The sequence below is a fragment of the Anopheles aquasalis genome, chromosome 3 (assembly GCF_943734665.1).
Source record: "Anopheles aquasalis chromosome 3, idAnoAquaMG_Q_19, whole genome shotgun sequence".
Lineage (NCBI taxonomy): Eukaryota > Metazoa > Arthropoda > Insecta > Diptera > Culicidae > Anopheles > Anopheles aquasalis.
This window is the reverse complement of record NC_064878.1, coordinates 58,035,236-58,059,103: the sequence shown is the minus strand read 5'-3', so window position 1 is coordinate 58,059,103 and position 23,868 is coordinate 58,035,236. Positions and strand designations below refer to the sequence as shown.

Here is a 23,868-nt window from a genome sequence, read left to right as displayed (position 1 = left end):
GTGGCAGTAAAAGGGCACCAGGGATCAGGGCGGGAACGGTGACAGTAATCCCCCCGGCTGCTCTTCTTCCTTATCTCCGGAAGCTTGCACACTAGCTTGCTCGTCAGTCAGCGCGCGATAATCCAATCTCGGCACCACTTCTATTAGTGTCTGATGCCGGGCTAATTGATTGATTTGATTGAATTACGCCGCCGGTAATGTCGGATGGGTGTCGGAAGAAAATCGGGGAACTCATTTCAACCAGGGGAAAGAAAACCCCATATGGATCACCGGGAAGCATCAAATTAGCGCGAGATAAAGTTCGAAATTCCCAGACCAGTGAACCGGAAAAAATGGTCAAATTCCCAGTGACGGTTGGCTGCAGTTTTTTTTTTTGGTGTAAAACGGTATTGTACCACGGCGATAAGTAACTAAACTACGGAACTCAATGCCTCATCAAGCTGCCTAATGGCTCTTCCACCACTGTCGATACTGCGCAGCGGCGCAAGATTTCCATTTTATGTCCGCCAATAGTTGTATCATCATAAATTCAAACCACTCTACCGCCGTAATGCATCACTACAAATGCAAACAGCTGCACCTGCCCTTGCATTGCGGAAGGTCAACATGAGGCACGCGCAATAAGCATATCTACACCTCAACGCCCCGGAGGGCGGAAAGCGAAACTAGCCACATTCCGATCATTCCAAGTCACACGCCATTATCGATACCAGATAGCACCAGTGCCTGGAATATTAATAACCCATGGATTCCTTCGCATGGATGAGTAATGTGCTGGTGTGGTTTTAACTGGTTGACGATGCGGATCGCGTACACGACAAGAGCGCGAGACCGAGACCCAGACACGCCATTCAAAACACTTGACACAGCCACCGCCACACACCGAGCAGAGATAGCGGGCAGCGCAGCGTCTCGGTTGCGCAATCCGGTGGTGATTGTGAGGCACAATCCGTGCGCCACTCGAAGACGCAGTCTAAGCGGCCTTCTTTGGAGAGCGGGAAGCTTCAGAATAACCTGCTAGGCACACGCCATCACGGCGTATGGCGTCGTTGCATTAACAATCAACTGCAGTCCGAAGCAAGCAAAAACAAACACGAGCGGAGCTTCTAGACGATCTGCTGGGCGTGCCTTCTGTATCCGATGCGTCACGGAGCCAGGGGACAGTGATTCACCGTTCTATTGTAGCACGTTGTTTCAGCAGCATTTCATCAGAAATCTCAAATACAGTCATCGCGCTAATAATTCGAGCTTCCTGGCGCCAGTCAGCGAGCAATCAGTGCACATTCTTCGGATTATTCACCGAATTCAACACAATCAACAATCGAAACCATGCAGTGGCGTAGTAGAAGCCACGTCACATCAATTAGTGTCCCGAGAGGGTGTGTGATTTATCCGACGAAAGTAGACGCGGCATGAAAAATGCATCACTCCCATTAGCGTGCAGACCAGAGCCGAGGGCAAATAATGGGCTGCAAATGAGTCTTTAAAAAAAATATTAAGACACCAAACCAACCCTAACTGTTGCTGTTGCTCCAGAGAAGGCGAGTGCTAAAGCCATCGTGGTGGCACAATAAATCAAGATTTCACTTTCGCGGCCACATCGCAGCTCGATTCGGCAGTTTCGGTTTTTTCTTTATTGGAATATATTTTTTCTCTCTCCTCATTCGGACCTCCACCTCCCGAAACTCCGCTTGTTCCGGGCTGATGAGTGAAGCGAGACAGCTTTCGGTGCCACCATAAATCACGGCGTCGTCCGCGGTCGAAATGCGCATGAAAATGAGCTGCACACCGCAGCAAAAGTGCTGCAGAGTGGCCGCAACAAAACGCAACGTAAGGGCATTCCGTGGCGAACAAGATGACCGAACGACCGATCACCCCGTTTGGCCATCAATAATAAAACACCGAGAAAAAAAAAGCCACCGATCTCGCGTAGAAAATCGATCACATCACCAAACGATGACGCGTGGACGACGGAAAATCTGTGCCGCGTGAACGGCGAGGTAACGAGATGGAACGGAAAGCGATCGATTTGTTCGCCGTTGAGAGGTGAAGTGAAACCGATATGGAATCAATCTTCCACTTCAAAGAAGGACGAAGACGACTGGCAGAGAGCGCACCTCAGAAGAGCGTGTCATCAGTCAGAGTGACAAGCTGGTGGTGGCCCACGAATCACCTCCGCAGCGGCATAACCCTTTTCAATCTACCTTCTCGTTGCACTGGCGACTGAAACAACTGAGCTGCTGCAACGGTGGAGATGCCTTCGAACTCGAGTTCCACTCCGGCAAAAGCTTATCTCGCAGAAGAAGAGGAACAAGGAGGAGGAGGAGGTTTGTGCGTCTGCCAACGTGAAACATAACGCTCCGCCCGGGATCAGTATCCACGTAGATCAGGCCAGGGCAACACCTCACAAGCATCGGCAGTCTGTCACTCAACCTGCCACCAGTGCGGTCAGTGCGCGAATTGCAAACAAACGCAGAGAGACTGTAGACAGCCCTCACATTCCGCTGATCAAGACGCGACGCGACGCTCTTTATTGGCCTGGAAAGCACTTTGCATATCATCCCCACAACTCCGCGGATCCGCAGATCGCTCTCAGGGCTCACGGGGGGATATAAATCATCAGCGCGAGGGCGCGGGCGCGCGATTGCTTTACAAAACGAACGTTAATTTGATAATGATTGAGGTTTGGAGTTTCGCTTCGCGCTCCAGTCGCCAGTCACCAGTCGCGGTTGACGCCGTTGGGTTATCAAATTCACGGAAAGTGGCGCTGCGGCGCTGGTGGCGATCAACGGCGCGCCAAAAAAGAAACCGTTACCACCGTCACAATTCGAATCGCCCGCCGCTGGGTCGTTTCCAAAAAAGGGAAAAACCTTCCCGGGGTTGCTCCAGCAAAGGAGGTGCGTGATGCGGAACAGACGATGGACGACGTAAGCAACATGTGCCCTGCACGTGTGTGCGGTTCTTCGTTCGCTATAGCCTTCGGCAGTGGGATGTTGTCTTTCAAAAGATAAAGGGTGCAGGCAGGACAAGAAGGAGACGAAAACAGACACACCGAAACACACCGGAGGGATCGTCTTACATTATTTGTGCGCCACATTCTCGGTCGATCGGAGTTTTCGGGACTTTCGGGTTCCTCGCGGGAACCGGAGCGACGCATCTTGCTGCAGCACTCGGCGCGCTGCCTCTTCCAGCGTTGCCATTGCCTTCCGACGCGAAGAAGGTTCAATCATCATGGCCCCGGATGGCATGGCAACAGTGGAAAGGCAACACACTGCGACCGATGCCGATGTTGTGCTCCTTTCGCTTTAACCACACGTTCTACGTTCAACTTTTTCGACGCGTCGACGGTTGCTTGGTTTTTCGATGGTTTCGCGGCTGGTTCGTTTGGCGGATGGCGCGTCAGAACATGGATCATAAATGTACGGACATAAAAACTGAAGTCGATGGAGAAGGGCAGCGAGGGGGGGGGGGGAGGGCTAGAGGGGGAGAACAGGATATCATAAACCAAGAGACACCAACCAGAGCACCCCAGCACGCACACACGCATGAAAGCGAAGGAACAACGACCGTATCCGGGGTTTGGTTTACGTTGGACAGAAAAGGATCCGTTCCGTGGTATTGAGGTCTCTCCACTCCAACAAGCCCTGACAAGATGCTGGGCGATGGCTTTATGCGATGCGTGCACATTACGCGTTCCGGACTTTTTTTATTATTATTTTTTTTTAAGAAGTCGAACGAATGGACGTTGCTGCTGCGGATGATAAGAACAACTGCAGCGTAACGGAGGCGAGGATTGATTTACGATGATCTGACCGCAGATTGTGTTCTCGGGGGGTTCAATATCAATAACTCTATTAGCAGAGTAAAAAAGATGACGACAACACGCGGTAATCCCGCAGTAAACGCTGCTGTCAGCGATGCTTCTTGTCTTGTCGATCCACGATTCCAGGACTTCAAATTCCCCCCAAGAGAAGTAAGCAACTCGATCGTCCTGAGAGGACGAAAAATCCTCCAAATAAATAATTTTGCCCCAAAGGCGATCGATCAGCGTTCGACGAGATACGCCGGAACGATCCACTTAGCTCCTGCAGAAGCGAAACTCAACGCGCGCACTTCACAAAAGGAGATAAATGGAAGATACTGGTCCCGAAGGTGGAGCTGAAGCCAAGAAGTCATTCGACAAAGTGTCGCACATCATTCTTCTCGCCATAATATCGTGCTCGTAACGATGTGTGATCTCCACTCCAGAAGATCCCGCTAAAACAAAATGAAAGATAGCGTCCGATGGTTTCACTTCGAGAGACCTCCATTCCAACCAACCAACCAGACTCCCTGACGGATGGTTAGATGAGATCGCGCCGCACCGATAGCGCGGAAGGGGGGGAAAGGACCCTTAATTAAGGCCGCGCCAGACATGCGGTGGTGACTTACCATGCCTTGACGCGAATCAGCACCTCGCCGGCCTGCGGTGACGGTTCGGGCTTCTTCAGGATCTTCACGTTCTTGAAGCCCCCGAAACCGGTCAGCACGACCGCGCGCATCTCCTTCGGTGGATCCTCCTTCTTCTCCTCGGCCTTCGCTTTCTCGTCCGCGGTCGCACCACCGTTCGTGGCCTGCTGCTCCTCGGTTGCTTCCGTGGCGACGACCGCTGCCGCTGACTTCTCGTCCGCGTGGCCGTTCTCTGCCGGCGTTACGACGGCCGTCTCGGTTGTCGGCGATGGCGTCTTGGTTTCGGCGGTCTGAGCCGCAACTGGTGCCTCGGTTGTCTCAGTCATCTTGTGTGCGGTGTGGTGGTGTTGGTGGTTTTTGTTGACTTCTGTCTTGGGGACAACTACGCTATCCAATCTACCAGTTTGTACAATGTACGACACTGCAAAGAAACGGGGGAAAAAGAGAGGGTGAAGTCATTAGAAATGGGAAGAAACGAGGTGTCTCTCCGGGGCATCGTTATGGAAGGCGCGCGCGCGCGCCCGCTCTGTCCCTCGCTGGAGGTTACAAGGTTACTACAAATCATTTCCTTAAAACATACATGCAAGAATGCATGCCAGCTGGCGATGCTGGAGGGATATTCTCATAAAACAAAGCACGCTAGATGCCGCAAGACCATCATGCTGCTACTGTTGCTGCTTCTTCTGCTCCTCGTCCGCTATCGCTTCACGTCGTCGGAGCGATGCAAAGCAATGTTAAGATCTATTACATCCTGCACACTGAACGTGGCCGCCGGAACAATCTTTTTCCACCGTGAAGCCCGACACTGGAACACACAAAGACCGTTCACGGATATCTTGGTCGCGCGCAGAAGATGCAACTTCTTCGCCATCATCTGACCCTTCTTCTGGGCACCAGAGGCTTACGTTCATTTCGAAGGAATATGAAAATGAAGCGTAGCAAGAAGACAGCCAGAAAGACAAGAGAAACCAGCAAGTGAAATAAAGCAGCAAAATGGCTGCTCATTAAAAGTGCTGCGCGCTCGCCCCGTAAGTCAATTTGGGAACAGCAACATCGACACACGGGCAAGATAGAACACACAACGGTAGCATCCAACAGGCAGCAGCATCCAGTACATTCTGGAAACCCGGTTCTGGCTTCGATGCAACCAGAGAAAAGGGAAACATACAGAGAACGAGAGAGAGCGGAAGCCAAATGAAGAACCATAAGAGCATAACGACAACACTGCAGCATCAGCAGCAGGAGAAGAACGACGAGAAACATGAACCGAAGGGCCACCGAAAAACCTGACAAAACCTGAAACCTCCGTGTGACACACCCAGACGACGACCTGCTCGATCCTTTAAAGGCTTTCTGCGCCAAATTCTTCTCTTCCCGGTGCTGCATCTTGTGTGCAGAGCGTCACCGGATTCATCGGCAGCGATGATTGGCGGCTTCTGGTTACCTCATGGTTCGTGGTTCAGCAAAAGTGACAAAATGGAATCGATTTTTCAACATTCTCGAGTCCTTTGGCGCGCGTTAAATAGCTTCAAAGAGCTGTAATTGAGTTCCCCCACCCCAGAGAGAGGCCTCAGGATCCTTTTTGGTACGCACACCAAATGATGTATTTGCTGTACAAGGATGTGTATAGAGGACAGCGCTAACGCCCAGCGATCAGAACCCGAAGTGGAATCCAATTTCTTCCACTCCGACATAATGAAATATCTCTGCCAGTGCTGCTCGCCTTGATCAATCGATGGATCGACAGGACGACCGTTTGACAAGATACTCGCTTCGGCTTTCAGTGCCCGCGTCCTGTCAGAGAGGAGTGGTAATTGGGCAAAGCATTTTCCACTCCAACACTCTCCCCCGTTCCCCGTTAACCAACTGTAACAAGGGGCCGAAGCAGAGGTGATCATTTATCGAAGTGCGTTTGGCCAGAAATTATGCAAATTCAGTTCCATTACTTTCAATCCCCTGGAAATTGGCCTTCACCCGCGGTAGGGAAAGTGGACAAGGAGAGGATGAAAAGTGTAATAGGGAATTGCCCACTTCCCGGGGTAACATCTGGTGTAGCAGCAGGACACGAAACCACCAAGTTCAATCAAATTCGCCCTCTCGCTCTATTGGGGTCGTTCATCATTTCGGTAAAAAGTGTTTTGTTCGACATCATCATTTTGTGTGTCTCGGTTATCGATCGCTGATTGCTACCCCCTTACCCTACCATCATCATCATCCATCAGCAGCCGTTGCTGTGCCCTCAAAGAGGACAAAACAATTGGAAAATCTGACTGACGATGGTGAAGGATTTCACTCTCAACTTTGCGCGACCACTTGAGTGTGTCACCGGCAGGCTCAGCTATCAGACCGTGATTGAATTGTGAAAGAGAGAGAGAGAGAGAGAGAGAGAGAGAGAGAGAGAGAGAGAGAGAGACAGAGAGAGAGAGAGAGAGAGAGAGAGAGAGAGAGAGAGAGAGAGAGAGAGAGAGAGATAGAGTGGTATGTTCGAATGGAATCAGTATCCTTATGCTTATTGAAACATGATTTCCTTTTTTGCTGTTGTGTTGCCTCGACAAAGTGCCCAACGTGCTCGACACAACACAACAAATACACACGGCAACTCCTGGTATCTAAGTTGATGCGCGTGGCGGACACGAAAAGAGAGCATTTTGGCGTCTACTTCGGATGGTGTTGCCGTGTAGGAACGCACCAACAACAACGAGCCGCAACGCGCCACGCACACACGCCCCCGCAAGCCGGGGCTCGAATGTTTTCATTTTCAAAGTCAATGTCGAACCACCAACGCAACACGCAAAAATGGAGGAAAACGACTCCGACACCGACTGGCCGAGGCCACAGGCGGCTGGGGCGCGGGAAACTTTTGTTTATTTTCATTTCGGTTTTTTAATCGCACCTCCTCCGCACCTCTTTCCCACCTGCGCCTCCATCATCGTCTTCTGTTGCTGCTGGGTCGTTCCGGTTGAGAGCAACGCTTGTCAAGTGTAACGCGCGTGGTGGAAAGAGGTGTAACGCATTTTACACACTGCAGCGCTGCCGACAACAAGCAGCGAGCCTCCATCAGCACCCCCGAGAGAGAGAGAGAGGTATCGAAAACAACCCACTTGAAACCCCTTCGCCTACCCCTTCGCGCGAAGGTTTGTTCTTCGGGGCGGCCACCGTTAACGAGAGGCGCACGCGTTATGCCCCCTTTTGGGCGTGTTGCTGCAGCCTGGGTGGGCTCGATAGCTCCAAATCAGCTTTCAATGCTTTGCTGAAGGTAACAGCAGCACCATTTCAAACGTACAAATGCTAGTAGCTAGTTGTCAATGAAGATTACAGTTCCGGAATGATGCTGGAAAAGTTCGCATCGATCAATCCAAAAAACGATATTTCTACGACGCTTTCATTCATCAAAGTTTGTCATTTGAAAGGGGTTTAAATGGGTTTTCATCCTTTTTCCAATGTAAATCTACGAACCTATGGATTGGCCCAAGGAAAATTATGGAAATTCCACTTAATTCATCCATTAAACCACTCACAAGTTTTCCATCACTATCCTGGTGCTCTGTTCCTCATTTGAGATGACGCACAGCGGGGAAAAGCAATTTCTTGGTACTTATAAAGGAAAAACAGACGTCTAAAATAAGCATAAGGAGAAGTTTTGAAAAAAAAACTCTGATTCAATAAGAGTATCAGTATTCCTGGGAACGAGTCGGAAAAAAGAGAAATTTTCGTGTTCGTTTTGGAAAAGGCACATTTTGTGTAGATTTGAAGAGCCTCTCAAAGTAAAAAAGATAAGTTGTCATTATTCAATATTTTGCATTAAATCGAGCTTCCCGCAATTATTTAAAACCATGCGAATCAGCAAATGGGAAAGCAACTCATCACCAGGCTACCTGGCGAATAATGTGCTGATAAAGCGTTTCAACATTTCCAAAGGATCGGTTCAGTCGTTTTGATGCTACGATGAGCAGCAACTTTGAATCATTTTGGGAAAAGCGCTTTAGAGAGCAGCCCGCTCGTTTCAACTCGATATCTCATATCAACCCAGTTTTTCCCCGATTAATCCGGCAAATTGTGATACAACATTCTTGGAATGTTCACTATTCAAAAAGAAATGTTTAAAAAAAACACTAATGCAAGCTCTCAAGCTCCTAGTTAAGTACCGCTCGAACCGTTTTGTTGTTCGTTAGTTCGTTCCGTCAGGCAGAAACAGATTAGGTTTTCCTCTCTCTCTCTCTGCATTCCCTATGCTTTACTCATCTTCTTCGAGTTTGGGGGGGGCGAAAGTTTTCCGCGATTTCCAATTTTCCCCTCCCCAAAAAAAACCTACACAAACACACACTCTAGCGACCACGTGTGAGACCACGGGGGCCACCAGACGCAGTAGTGGAACGGGCATGGCCGCTGTAGAAGAGAATTCCGTTTGCCATTTCCATTCCTGGCTCCCTCGGGCTAACGAGCTTTTCAATTAACACTTTTAACGCCCTGCTGTGCCGACTGACGGGTTGTGAACTCATGTGCGCTGGAGGCTGGCTGCCCATGGAATTACCCTTTAACCAAGTTCCCTCCACCCACCGATGGAGGGGAGTTGGAAAATGTCGAAATAGGGCGACCGGTGTTAGCGAACCCAAGGCACGTACCATCATCAAACGTTGAGAATCGAATCGAGAACGGTACTCGCGTACGCTTTCGATCGCGTTTCGATTCCGCGGTTTTTCGTGCGTCGCGTTTCGATATTTCCATTTTTCAATTTTGATTTCCATTCGCAAGCGATATTTGAACTCACAACATGCACGGAGATTGATCAATAAATGAAAGATTCTCGTTTGAATCTTGATAAGACGACGAACTTCAACTCCATTTTCACTTTTCATAGCTTACTTTTCTCTTAATCAAATGATCTCGAGATGAAAATTAAAAAAAAAACCTTTCCATATAAACCTTGGGCCTTCGGGTCCCAGGATACACGGGTCGATGCTCCGAGTTGGACTGTTGAATTCCACCGTTGAACCAATTGAATGACCGCGTGGACAACAAAGTCACCAAAAGCAAAGCAAAGACGTAAAAAAACGCAAATAATAATCATCAGAGCGGACCGTGGACGATGATTGATATAAAATATAATCGCAATAATTAAGTCATTAGAGGTGCGCCCAGTCCAAGAGGGGCTCCAGGAGGGGGTGCCATCGGTCCAACGCTTATTAGCGGTTTGACCCGGGCGGTCTCACCGTTTTTTGGCAAGGCGCAACGCGAAATCCAAAACGCAAACAAGACAACCCCGATCGTGACACCCAGCACCATCACCCTCGCCAGTTTGGTTTGCCTCTGGGAGTTCATCTACCCCCGGATCCTCCCGCTCTGGTGGGTGATTCCTTGTATTTTGTTGCCAGCTTTCGGTGGTTCCCAGCAATATTTATTACAACACTTCTATGGTAGCGGCATTCTATCGGCCGCTTGGCAGAAAACCACAAAATCCTTCCTGTTACAACGCAATCCCTCTATTGCTCTATACCAGAGAGAAAGAGAGGACAGAGGAGAGAGAGAGCGAGTACGAGAGTCAGCCATCCGAATCCGAAAACCTGTGACCACGTGTGTACCAAGCAGCTGGAGAGTTCATCATTACTATCATTATTATAGTTCGGGGCAAAGTAGCCTGATGATCATGATCATGCAAAACCAAGCCAAGCCATCCCCTCTCGGCCAGTCCAATGTGGGAAAAAGCCATGAGAACCGAGGTCACACCTTGTGCGAGGTGCTTGGCTTGGCGTAGCGAGCATTCGAAAGTAGAACCTTTGTGCCAAAAAAAAGAGGCTAAAACACCAACCAACCATTGACGAGAAGCCCCAAGCAGGGTAGGGGCAGGGTGGACGACGCATGAACTTTGGCATCAAACACCATCCCATGCTGCTGCTGCTGCTGCTGCTGCTGGTCCACCGATGCCCAGGCCCAGTCCAACAGGCAATTTAAATTAACTGAAAATTACGAAACCAACCATAAAGAAGACCAACCGTTAACCACCGACCAACCAACCGGGCCAACACGGCTGCTGCTGCTGTTAAGCGTTTTCTCCTCTTTCGCTTTTCGCTCTCCAGCGATCGTGTGATGGATGTGCGAACGCGTTTTCCAGAAGCCCACTGATGAGTGCGTCCGGACGTGGATTGTGGACTGCGAATTGTAGATTTTGGGCAAAACATTATGCGCGAAATCGCATAACCCGACCACCATCATCATCATCATCACCATCGCCATCACGATCATGATCATGTAGCGGACGTGAAAAAAAAAATCCACCAACTGGACCACGGGGGCAGCTTGAGACCCCGGCAGTTAAAGGGAAAGAAGAAAGTGTTTCGGCCTACAGCGTCGCATATGGCGTGTGGGGAAAGAGAGAGGGATCCAAATTTTGAACAAAATGATGGCCACATGCCATTTCATCCTCTCGACTTTCTCACCTAGTGCTCGAGGTTTCGAAACTTTGCCAAACATCGGGGTCCGATCCGTGCGCCACACATGGAATTATGCATTAAATGGCTACACATATCCCAGGATGGACGATTATGTTGCGACAAACACTGGGCCAAGCTGGGAGAGGTTTCCAAAAAGGCATCAAGAAAGGCACCACCAATCCCACCATTTTACGCCATTTAACGAAGACGAACGATTCATTAAAGACCATTTAATGTACTTGGCTCTTTCTCTTGGCAGCCCGACGATCACTGCCAGAAGCCACATAAAACATCCTCCCAACTGGCACTGCAATAGACCCAGGGGAAAAACGACCGAAAGGAAGGAGACAACCATCCTGAAATCCCGACATCTCAACGGCAGCTTCTTCTGTTCGTTCGGGAGGGACGTTAAAAATTCGCGAAACCGAATTCGATGCAGCAGCAACACTTCACGCTTCGCTGGTTCCAGTCAGCAAGGGAGAAGATCGCGTGAACCCCACCCAGAAGCACCCGGGGAATACTGGGCTAAATGGCGTCGCCCGGGCAAGTGCAACGATATAATTGAGACACAATTTATGGCTTTTTTCACGCCTTTCCCTTTCCGTTGCTGCCGCTGCAGCGTGGTCTGCGATCGTTCGATCATTCGAGCATAAGTTTTGTGAGTTTAGGTTCTGTTGCCATCTTTTGAACAGGAAGCAGCTTGAAAATGCGATCGTGGTACCGGTGCAGTCGCAATTCGGTTGGTTTTTTGTTGTGTCCAGTTGATACTTTCAAAAATGGTGCTCACTGCAGACCGCAACGTTCATTAGAATTGTGCATTAGAAGGGTATTTTTCGAAATAATAAAAAATCCGTTCCATCGTCCATTTCATGCCCGTTACACCCGATGCCTATCGCATGCAGCTTCACCGGCTCTGCAGCCAATGTTTGGATTTCTGTGGCCGCACTCTGCTGCAGACATCGCCCCGAACGAAGGAGCCCAATGGCCGTGAAATCGGCATGAGCATGATCTTTCCTAGAAAGCTTCCTCCTCCTCCTCCTCCTCCACAGCACCACAGCACCAGCACGCTGTTCCTGCGTCAATAGCAACACAAATAACAGCACGCCACCACCGTCGATGTTGTGGCCGTTCGCGGGCGAAATCGCGAGATCGCTCACCACCAGCACGTGCGCGCCCAACGATCGATCGCGACCGCGCGAAAAGGGGCATTGCAATGGGCGAGAAAAACGGCTGGTAATTGCTGACTTTTATTGCTGAAAATTTCTTTATTATTGCACGGGGCAACGGGCTTTAAACGATGCCGCCCTATGGGCTGCTGAGGCAAGCGAAGCAAATGATGCGCGCGCGCACCGGCATCCCGGTGGTCGATTGGCAGTCGCTTAACCGGCCGGTCAGCCTCCCGGTGTGTGTTGCATTAGGTGGGTGCTGCTGTGTTCCCATTGAGCCCGGTTCAACATGACATCGGAATGTTATCGATCGGCGGCGTTTGCTCTCCCGAACCCGCCTTGACGTCGATCTCTGGGTTATGATCGGTGGAAGCACAGCGTTTTCCTTGCTTTCCCCGAACACCGATCTCGATTTGCCTCCTGCCGAGCTGCAGCTTTAGATTGGATTATGCGGATGCGAGTGAGACGATGTCACGGACCTCGAGCTCAAGTCAGTTGCTGTTGCTGCACGATGCTCGAAAGCATTTTAAAAAAAACTCTCAACTCACAAGCAGCATTTAAACTTTAAGCATCATTGTTTGCTATAGTTACTTGAGACGAATACAAGTTTGAAATTGTTTAAACTAGCTTAGTGCAATAACTTTATGCAACTAAAATTGAATTCATCAACGGAAGTTCTAACTTCATCTTTTCATGTCGCTCTCTCTCTTCTAGTGCCCGACTTTATCCCGCCTGCAAGACGCTTCTATAGGCCCTAGAGCCGCCTAGTACCTACCACACAGAGACTCACGTTAGAGCGAACAGTCGAGCGCAGTCGAGCGGAGACGAGAATTAATGAAATTTATTAAACTCACAAGCCCAACCGCACCACCATCGCCGGATCAACGGAAGTGAGGAAAAAGCGAGCAAAAGGAAGGAAACAAGAAAGACCCAGGGGAGAGAAACGCATCATTTGTAGCATCGTCATGTTTGTCTTTGTTCGCTTTTTGCAACGCAACAGCCAAGCAGGCAGAGAAGCAAAGATGATCACTCAGTCGGACGGTTCGCCGAGGACCGTTTCACACGCGGCCACGCGGCCTGATCTGCTGCTGCGCATCCACAGCATCCCCAGCATTCATTCGCACCGGCGAAGGCGATGTGTGTGCGTTCGCATCGCGCCCATTTATTAATGCCCATTCGTTTCCTGCCGCCCGGCCGCTGTTTCCGTGAGAAAGACTGATGCGGCTGCAAACTGACTTTCAGTCGAAGGCATCATGATGCAGACTCTCTCTCTCTATGTGCCGTATGGACCATCTAGGAACGCGAAGTGTGGAAACTGCCTGATGGCGAGAGAAAATACAAATTTAACCCAAAACAACATAATGAACCACCGCACTGCACGGCGCAAGAAGAAGGATGAGCTGGGCCTGGACAACTACCCCTTGAAGTGTGGGCAATAGGATCACGATCCACTAATCCAGCCCACAGGCTGTGTGCTCATGCATGTTTGTCACAATAAAGCACAGTGCACAACGAAACCACATCCTTTTTTCGCTCTCTCGCGAACCGCACACCGCATGCAGACAACACTTTGCACTACTTTCACTCTGGCGGGTCATCTACTCCCGAGGCCGGAGCCAAGAAAGTAAAAACCGGCAAAGTGCGCGCACAGCGCAAAAAAAGAACGCCATTATAATACAATTTATTGCCACCATTAAAGAAAAGGAGAACACTGTACACTGTGCTGCAAGCGGCGAGCGGAACGGACCTCGACGATCGCGAGACGCTCGCTGGACATTGCATCGCTTTTGGCGCGTCTGCACGATATATATTTATGTATTAATATCAATCATCCAGAGCAGGCAGTGTCCGACCATCCCATCCGACTGTAGTTTTCGGTGCTTCTCTTCCTCTTGAGTTGACCTAAATATATTCCAGCTTCAGCTCGTCGCCTCTCGGAAAAGAACATCACGCGCATCAAGGAGAAGGCGTTCGTGGCGAGTCACTTGCGCCGATCAATGCTGACCGATTGTTGGAGGTTTTCGAGATGACTAAGAAGAAACCGGAGACGATTCAGTTGCGTCAGTTGTGTCAGCTGCAGCAAGCGTTCCGTAGAAGTGGACGTGCTTCTGCAGCTTCTGGATCAGTACAGACACCAGTACGTTGGTCATTCTAGCGACTTGGCAATCATGGCAGCTTGAGGACGATGGCTTTACACCGCAAGGAATCTGCTAATCAATCTTGCTAAAAGCCTACAGCGTCCATCGAGCGTTACCGGCTAATGGAACGAGATTGTGAGACCGACATTACCAATGGTGCGATCCTTCTTCTCTAACTCCAGCGGGACCAGCAGCTACACTCGGCTGCCACAGCCTGCTCGACGGTAATTGCAATTGTTGCAGCGCGTGGGATGCTCTAGGGCGTAGGCGTCAACAAGGACCGGTGCTGGAAGGCAACAGCAGCAGCTGGAACAGCGAGGAAGCCGGAACATCATCCGGTGCGCAGTCGCAAATACAACCTCAAACAGTGTCGTCGCTTGGTATTTGTACGTGTCCGGGTTCCCCCTTTTTCCGGCGACTTGGCGCTGCTCCGTTCCATATGGAACGATTGCTGCCTGAAGTAGCGTCTCGTCGTTGTCGTCGTCGTCGTCGTCGTCGATGGATAAACCATATTGCGAATCAATACTCCCGGTGGAGGCCAATCCATGCTTTCAGACAATAGTGCGCGCGACCAGATGTTTGCGATTCGCACATAATTTGAAATGTAAATGTACTCCTCCCAACCTCACAGGAACTGCGACCCCCCGCGCCAGACTCGAGACAGAATGGCAATCGGTTTGCGAACAGTGCGATTGACTACGGTACTTTTTACCGGGTTCCCTTTTAAACGTAAGGTTAAATGTCCCAAAAGGCCACCACTTTCTACGCATGAACGCCGGTGACGACATGTCACATGCCATAAATCTACTTCCTGTGCGCGTGTGTGCGTCTCCGTGTCGGTGCATTTGCCGTTGCTGCAGTTTATGTACCATCCTCCTCCTGTCCTGTCCTGTCCTGTCCTGCCGCTGTGCACCCCAAGTGCACCTGCTGCAATGACTCCCCCTGGAGCATGGGTTACTCCTTTACGCACACAAACAGGCAGACAGACAGTCCCGGGGACTGCATTTGGCAACACATACACCCTTAGCCTGGTGGGACACATGCCCGGCAGGCCAGGCCAAAGGCTGCGGCAGCAGGACAGAGATTGTGCGTTTGATTTACGGTGGTGGCAATGTTTGCTTCGCACACCAGAACATACGCACCATTATCCGTTGAAGGGGGGGGGGGGGGGGGGGGGCCGGGCCATAATTGCGTTCGGCGAACAAACTTCGAGGTGATAAAAATGGCGACAGACGGTATGATTTACATGCGCTGGTTTGCGTGACTGGCGATGCGGAAAGTAGCCCGGGTTAACAGTTGCAATTTACTCCTAGGTCCTTGTATATCGATTTGAAGCCAAAAGGCTGCAGAAGTAATTAAAGAACTCTGGAGAGGAACTTCAAAACAGCTGGTTCGCTTATAGTGGAACTATACAAGAGAAACCAATACTGTTAAAACATCGCTGACCCACCATCGAGACCACACTCGGGGTGGAATTTAGAAATAAACCATGGCTTGAGAAAAGGGGAACCCACTTCCTGTTTAGACCGCACACATTCACAGCAATTGGTAAGGCATAGACGCCACATCCGGTGGAGCAGGAGCACCACCAGCAGAACGCAACGGCAAAGACAATCGCAACACCATGAGCGCAACTGTTTGCTGTTCGCGTCTAGAACGAAGAACGCTTGGTGCTGCGACTGTCCAACGTGCGAATGCGATTCCCTCCTCTCCCACCCAAAACACCTCACTTCGCAGCAAATAAACCAACTCCCGGTCCCTGTGGGGTCCACCCTTTGGATAGCGGGGGCCATTCAAGACAAATGGCACGGAAAGCGAACTCGCGCAGCGCGCGAGAGTTCGAAAGAAAGACTCGAACTGGAAAGACTTGCAACAGCTGTTGGTGGAGCGGGTGTGTACGATCGTAGACGTGAGGGAAACACAAAACGACATTAAAATTAATGCCCGGAAGTTATCTGCCTTTAACAATTGGGAGGAAGGTGGAACCGACGATCGTGTGCGCGCGCACACACCCCTTCGCCTATCGTGATGAGGCGTTAGCAAAAGAGTTGGATTTTCGCACCAACCACGCGCTGTGTCAGCATGGTTTTTATTTTTGCCAAATGATTGTTAATTCCTGACGAGTGCGTTGAATCATTCCAGAGATATCGTTTTCCTGACAGCGCACCCACAGTTTATCAATAGAATGCGCCATGCGATGGACAATTTCCGGTCCTGTGAAGCTTAATCGTCACCCTATTCCAAGCCATCAATGGTCGGTTTCTATGAGTAAAGAGGGGCTTGCGACGAAATCAGTGCGACGCCGCAATCAATTTAAACCAGTTGACTCACACCACTCGCGGGGGTTTTTAATCGAGCACAACTGGACTGATTCTTGGGAAATCACTATGACTCGTCTCGATGCATCTTGTCACGGGTTGGCAGTTATCATTGGCACCTGCTGGCAGCTGCAAACTTGCCACGACCTCGCCACGGAATCCAAGCTAATCGTTTGCACTCGCGGAAAGAAAGCACGTTAATCATGAGCCCGTGGAACCGTAGAACAGGAACGGAACAGAACAATATTTGCGCAACACGGAAAGGGGTCACCACCAGCCATTCCTTCCTTGCCTGTCAAGCGAAATGGTAAAACAAAGTTTGCTTCTTATCGATAAGACGTGCGGCAGTACGTGCAGAGCGGCAAGTGTAAATTGGCATTGCCTTGCTTGCTTGGCCCATTGATGGGGGCAAATGAGTCAGAGCATGTAATGCAGCAAAATTGCCCCATTTTTGCACCCTGCCACGATAAGGATTGGTGAAAAAGAAGCACCAAACAGGTTAGTGGGACGTGCTGCGCAGGATTAATGCAGCTGATGCTGTTAGCAGCGCTGTTTACGAGAGAGCTGCATCTGCAATTGCAATCACAATGTTGTCGTCCGACTGGCAAGTGCAGCTGATGATGCTGCTGATGATGATGATGAGCTGAGGATCATCTCGTTGGTTATCATCTTGCTAAGTGATAAGATTTCGTTTTAAATTAACGCCACAATTTATGGTATTATTCACATGGTAGAAGCAAACAACCGAAACGAGACCGATTCTCCAAAAGCACAATATGATGCAAGAGTTTTCTTAGAGTTATAAAAAAGAAAGAGAGAGTTATAAAGTAAGGTAAAGGTCTTGGCGGGATTTTTAAGCTAAAACGATTGTGCAAAAAGTTTTTTGCATAAGTGATTTCATTTTTTTGCAAGCGTTTTGCAAAATCCTTCTCTTAAAAACCCATCTACTAACTTTGTGAGCTAATGAACGCACTGTACGTTATCTTTTAAGTTTCAAAATTAGACCAATTAATGCGACTTTTTCCGTAAAAAACACAGCATTTAAAATGAAAAACTGTATCCTAAAAGTTGCAGCTTCCAATTATGTTTTTTTGGCCGCATGGTAGCATACAGGACTTGCTGGTTCATTCGCCTTCTTCGATAGAATTCGGTCGTCTTGACTCCGTCCAAACGTTTGCTCCAAAAGCAACCCCGAATGATGAACTGATCACATTCCATTAAAAGTGGACAAAAAGAAGAGACCCATAAAATACCACCCCGAAAACAGATAACGCTCCACCGGGTGTCTAGAACGAACGGCGGCCTCAAATGCCCAGACAGAACACCATCATCGTCAACCTCATCCTCATCTCTTCATCTCTGCCATGACTTCTCTCATTCCAGCTCAACTCTCGTCGCTTGCTTGGACCGCGAACGAACGAAACAGAACGCGCGAGAACGGAGATGCAAATGGCAATATCTCCGCGGGATCGGGACCACTCCAGAGGAGGAATCAATCCAAGAGAACGACGAGTTGGAAATGAAATAATTATGACTCATCGCGAGGACCGGGGGGACACGCGATATGCAGCAGCAGCAGCAGAATAACCCTTTTACTCGCCTGCGTGTTCCGTAGACACGCACACACCGTTGCGTTCAGGACAAATCGGTGGACCAGGAGCACCAGGAGGAGCAGGAGGACGCGTGCCAAACTCGCTCGCTCTGCTGCTGTTGCTTTTTCAAGGTGATGATGCCGGTTTCGTATAACAAAGAAGGGGTTGCTCGCAATACTGCCGCTGCTGCTGCTGCTGCTGATGGTCCCGGTCCCGGTCTCCCATCACCCTTGCAGCATAGGAACCAATGTGATCGTATACATATTGGACCATCGGAGGGTGGTAGGCGTAAAAAAGTAAAGTAAAAGTTGATGAAACAATTATAAAACAACGCACACCACAGGTAAGCACACGCCTGTGTGGAGACACACATACGCACACAACCCGATAGAGCATAAAACTTATGCTCATGTCCACGAAGCGGAGAACCATGCCCTCCTCCATGCCGGACACAACCGTTTTCGATCCCTTTTTTTTGTTGTTAAATTCAATTCCGTGTAGGTGTGCGTGTGTCCGCGATGCATGTCCCTTTTCATCCGGCCCGGTTCCACCCCCTCCCCCCCTTCTGGCTCGGTTAAAAGGGTTGGTGACGCGACCGTGGCGTCGCCGCGAAGAAGAAGGTTTGCTTGACCGAACCAGAACCCGAAAAAAACGGACTGAAACGGACAACGGCGGGCCCCCGCCAACGAAACGAACGGTTTCGAAAAAGGCTGCGCGTCGCGTCGAGAACGAAGGAAGGAAGCAACGGGAGAAACGGAACGAAAAACGGAGGAACAGACTGAAGAACTCGCGCTCGCGCGTCCATTAATTGTGCGTTGCAGACAAATGGAGGGAATAAATATATAGATATACATATACATGTGTGGATGGATGGATGGATGGATGGATAGATAGACAGAGGAGGCATCTCGAGCGTGAGAGATCGAAACAAAGCAAAAGTGAGATAATGAGACACGCTGCCGCCACCACAACTCTTCTTCTCTTCGATGCTGCCTTCGATTGGTGACAAGCGGTCGCGATCACCACGCGATCAGCCCTGCATGGACACTCTCTAGTGGGAGTTCAAAGTGTTGATGGATACCGGGCAGTTTACACAGCACAGCATCCTCAGCAGCGGTCACCGGCACAAGGCTAGCTCGCAGATCCTTCCAGTAAATTCTAACCGCACCGGACAACAGAATTGCGATTAGATTCGAGAGGATCCGATTATTGCACCGGGACCATCACACAAAGAGAGTGAGAGAGAGAGAGAGAGAAAAGGAAGATGCACATACCACTTTTCCTTCACCGGAACGGTTATCCTCTGGCGGCAGGAGAATCGCAAAATGGCCAATGGGACTAAACTAAGATGGACACCCCGGGGCGCGATGACCTCTCTGCTCGGTGCGCTGTATACGGTACGGTAGGATATGAACTTTGAATTCTGCGCTCTTTGCACCACTCCTTTAAAACTCCTCACGCCAAGCCAAGCGCTGTCACACACTGCCGCTGGAGGTGGGTTATTGGTTTACGTTAAAAGATATTTGCACGATGCTTGCACGAGATGCACACGAACAGACGGGAAAAATAAACTGCACTATGCGGAAATTCCTATGCACACCACACAATAGAATGCGCTTCTGCACGGACTTCACTCACAAACACTCGCCTTTCGCCTTTCGCCTGCCAACAAAGGATATGTGATCAGAATGCGGAATGGAGAAGATGAGAGGGGTAATAAAAAAAGGACGCCGTCAAGAATAGCACTCGCACCCACTGCTGCTGCTGCTGCTGCTGCTGCTGTTGCAGGATGAAAGACCAAAGTGACTATGAAGATGCACAAATGCACGATGCAGCTGCAGCGAGAAGATGCCGTTGACTGCTGCGCTCTACGCTACTCGGTGCTAGTGATGATGATGATGGTTGGACCCGGAGGACTGGCTTACCACGTTTGCTGCGCAGAGTACGACTTTTTGATTCAAAATGCCGACCGTTGACGACGAAGACGACGATGGAAGGGGACTCTATCTTGTCGGTTTTGTTCGGTGCGTTGGTAATGGTGAGACGCCAGCATAAAGCCTGTACCAGTGAGAATCTAGACACACGGTTTTTGCTCACTGCGCATCGCCCCCGAAGCGATTCTTTGTAACACTGCTGATGTCGTGTTACTTATAGTAGTCTCTTCTTTCAGTGTTAATTTTTTTTATCAAAATTTAACCACACCTTCAACAGCTATCCAAGATGGAAGGCGTAAGATGAAAACACATTCACTATAACAATTAAATTTTAAAGGAGGAAAACCCACAAAATTCTTGAAATTTTCAAGCTAAACTCAAAATAACGTTACTGGCGACTATAACTTTGGTTCGGGGGGAAATAAAATAAGCGAAGAAGCGAAACACCTGTCCGATTCTACAGACAAAACTTAGTCAAACAGTTTTCAACAATCCTGGAAATTTTTAGCATAATTTGATCAAACATCTTACGACGAATCACAGCTGGGCAAATATTTTTGTGAAAAGAATCATATCAAAACAAAATAATAAGCCAGCCGCTTGATTGTCCAAATCCGTGCCAGGTTCATATGGTTTATATGTGTTGGTTGAATTGAAATGAAAATTATGTGCAACAAGAGGATTGTGCAGAAAATGTTGTAAATTTTCTCTAAACATATCATGAAAAAACTATCGAATAAATTACATCAATAATTCTCTTTAAATGCAATAAAAAAAACTACAAAATGAAACCTTTCTTTTCTTTTTACGTTCCCAGATTCCAGCGAGTACAGACTTTAGGCCGAGGTTGAGCCGTTCGTGCCCGCGCGTGATTCGTTCGTTCGTGGGTTCGTGAAAACCCGAATCGCCCTCCAAAAGTAATCGCGCGTCGAAATGGTACCGAGATGAGTGAATTTGGAACATTTTGCTCACTTTCACGATTGAACCACGCTCTCATTTTGAGAGTGAGCAACTTGAAAACCAACGGAACTTGCTCAAAATAGCTCATTGGCGGCTCCATACGGTACGTAGAATCTCGTCATCAAAGTTCACCGATTTTTCCAGTGAGTCAAACAATCTGAACATTAAAATTGCAGACAAAACGTTTCAGAATATTTTTCTTTCACAATTTTCGTTCAACTCCATCTCCACATTGTTCGCTGCCTCATGGAAATAGAGGAGCGAGAAAATTACAAAATCCGGCAGCAGCTTTTGCTTTTCGTCCGCTTTTCGTCCCCAAGCAAAAGGCGTAGGCTCAGACCGACCAACCGACCCCCAGACAGACAGACAGACAACCAGACAGACAAACAGACGACCGTGGAGGGAGGACTGGCGTGGAAATGCACCACCTCTCCCCCAGGCCGCCAGCTTCAGAACCTTCTTTTCCTTCGGCGGAAAGCCGCACCATCGCTACTTATCTTCGGGGTCGATCGTCCAGACACGTCACTAAAGCGCATCTCACCACCCACCACGTGCTCCCTTTCCCCATTTCCCACACGGAAGCACCCGTTTTGGGTGGGGAACCGGCATCACGGCATGGTAACCACCGGCGAGGCGAGGAGATGCCGGCTGTTGCGGTCGCGTTTGCGCACTACCGGAAGCGAAGGAGAAACTTCGTGTTGTGGCCGAAGCTTCGTCACAAATACGAAGTTACTGGCCCGCATTCCCCCCATTCGCCCTCAAACCCAAAACATAGATGCAGGACGGAAGCATCATGGCTCCCTGTCGGCCATGATGACCACGTGAGCTCCATGTGACATTTGCCGGATGGATTATTGGCAAAATGCGATGCGACTTTGCGTGGTTTATGGTGGTAAAAGTCTCTCACTGAGGGGATTACTGGCGGCCTTTTTTTCTTCTGGGAATGGCGGAATACGACCGGACCTTGAGAGCATTTCGGGACCAATTAATCGTGCCTGCCCTGTTCCATCGCCCGATTCGAAAGGAACATCCAGTCTCGTTAGCTGCGACTTCTTCTTCTTCGGCAACAGAAGAAGTCCAAGACGTACTCCATAACATTACCATCCGCCATGAATTATTCATCAGCTTGTCTCCTCTTTGGAGCAGAACGTACACTCGTCCTCCACGCGGAAAACTCACCGAAAGACGGGAACGGTTTGGTGGAAAACAGATGGTGTGTGGCCAGTGCCTCCAAGATGCACCAACGGCCCTTCACCCATATGGGCCCGGCGGGTCCTTGTAGCAGCGAGTGTCGTCACCGTGAAGCCTGGGCTGGGTGTGGTCGTCCGTTGGCCTTCGTTGACGTCGCCAACACTCCTCAACTCCAGCAACAACAGCAGCTACAAAAAAAAAGAATTGCCGTTTCTAACTAAAAGCATAAATGTTGGGCCACAGCATACACGCTAACGTGGCGAAGTGGAGTACACTCGAGTGGCACGCCGGTTATCATTGCAGCAAATTTAAACCCGGCGCCCGGTTACTGGTGTGAAGCAGCAGTGGCGATGACATTCTGAATGGTAGGCAAGCAACAGCTAGATGCTAGCAGGCGTACCGGCGCGCGGTTTGCCGCTATCGATTTTCCGCATTTTCACATCGAGCCGGCGCTCAGCACGCCGGAAGCAACATGTTTTTGACGCCGCATGACGGGACCGCAGGCGACCACCAGACGGTTTGCTGGTGATGGTGCATGCATTCGTTACCATTCGTTGCTGATGACTATTGGCAAGCCTCTGCTCCGAGCCCTATGATTAATCGTACTCTGGAAATCGCCCTAAATCGACCGGGCCACTGGGAAACTTCATCTGAATTGCATGAGAAAGGACACTGCATGGCACGGTGACTCAACACCGGGGGTGATTCAGAGAGTTTTCCCGGAAGCAGAGGACAAAGGATGGTAGCGATTGTGTGAGTCAGCAGAGAGCTTCCGCGATCCGGAACAAAATCAATACATCAACTCCCAGCGACACAGCCCCGGGAACAACAAGTGGCACTTGTTAAGCTTCCATCTGACCAACAGATCTGATGCTCCCCGTGCTCCAAATAAGGCAAAAGTTTTCCGCATCCTCTGGCCCGGAGGATGAGGAACCTTGGGCGGCCCGTGAGAGGATTAGCTTCCTGTTTTGCTTCGTTAAATCTGGCCCAGCCCAACCGGCAATATGGTGTTCAATATGGTAGCTAATTTGTGGTAGCGACGCCTCCAATGGGGATTAATCGCCTTTTGTACTCGTGCGATGGTAAACAGCTTTATGGTGGGTTCGTTTCGGTTCAAGTGCTTGTGGGAATGTGATGAAATAGTGTATATGAAAAGCGTCATGATATGAGTACACTCTATACAGGAACTCGAATTGACGTCCAGGAAACGAGACGGAAATGAGCTTGAATTTCCGTGCCCCTGATATTTCGACGGGTGTTGAACTCTCTCGACATTCGGCGGATGGGAACATTTTGTCCTTTTATGCGCCGGTTATGTTTACGAATCAATAGTTGACACAGCATGACCAAATTTCGTCCATTTTCCTCGTAATGGGTTTGGATGTTTGTTGTCCTTTCGGGTCCCCCGGGATTCTAGACCCGGTTTCAGGTATAGGGCCGCGTGACAATGTTCTCTTTTTTGTGTGCAGGAAATAGATAACATTTCCGGGTTGAATCGGAAGTGCATATGCACAACACAGGTTCTTTAACGTACTGCTGCACTGGTGCATTATCAACCGGAAGAAGTGATTGTCATCATTGGCCCCCAAGCCGTGTCTTACCAATAGGAAGGTCTATCTTCGTTTTTTAAAGAACCTTCCAGCGTAATAACTTTATCTTGCTTCCCCGGATTGCCCGGTTCCGATAAGCGCC

The 23,868-nt window shown here is 49.6% G+C and overlaps 1 protein-coding gene across 3 annotated transcripts in view; it reads right to left on the bottom strand.

Annotated features, from left to right (window-relative positions):
* The window catches only part of LOC126578929 (synaptic vesicle membrane protein VAT-1 homolog-like), a 51,708-nt gene extending 31,639 nt beyond the window's left edge, over positions 1-20,069 (bottom strand). Inside the window, exons 1-3 of one of the 3 annotated variants that reach the window (XM_050241996.1) lie at positions 20,017-20,069; positions 19,366-19,753; positions 4,432-4,870 (exon numbers count right to left, since the gene is read on the bottom strand). In XM_050241996.1, the coding sequence (XP_050097953.1) occupies positions 4,432-4,775 (344 nt within the window). In that variant the 5' untranslated portion in view covers positions 4,776-4,870; positions 19,366-19,753; positions 20,017-20,069. The other 2 variants (XM_050241994.1, XM_050241995.1) reach the window with 2 other exon arrangements.
* Positions 20,070-23,868: the final 3,799 nt, after the last annotated feature.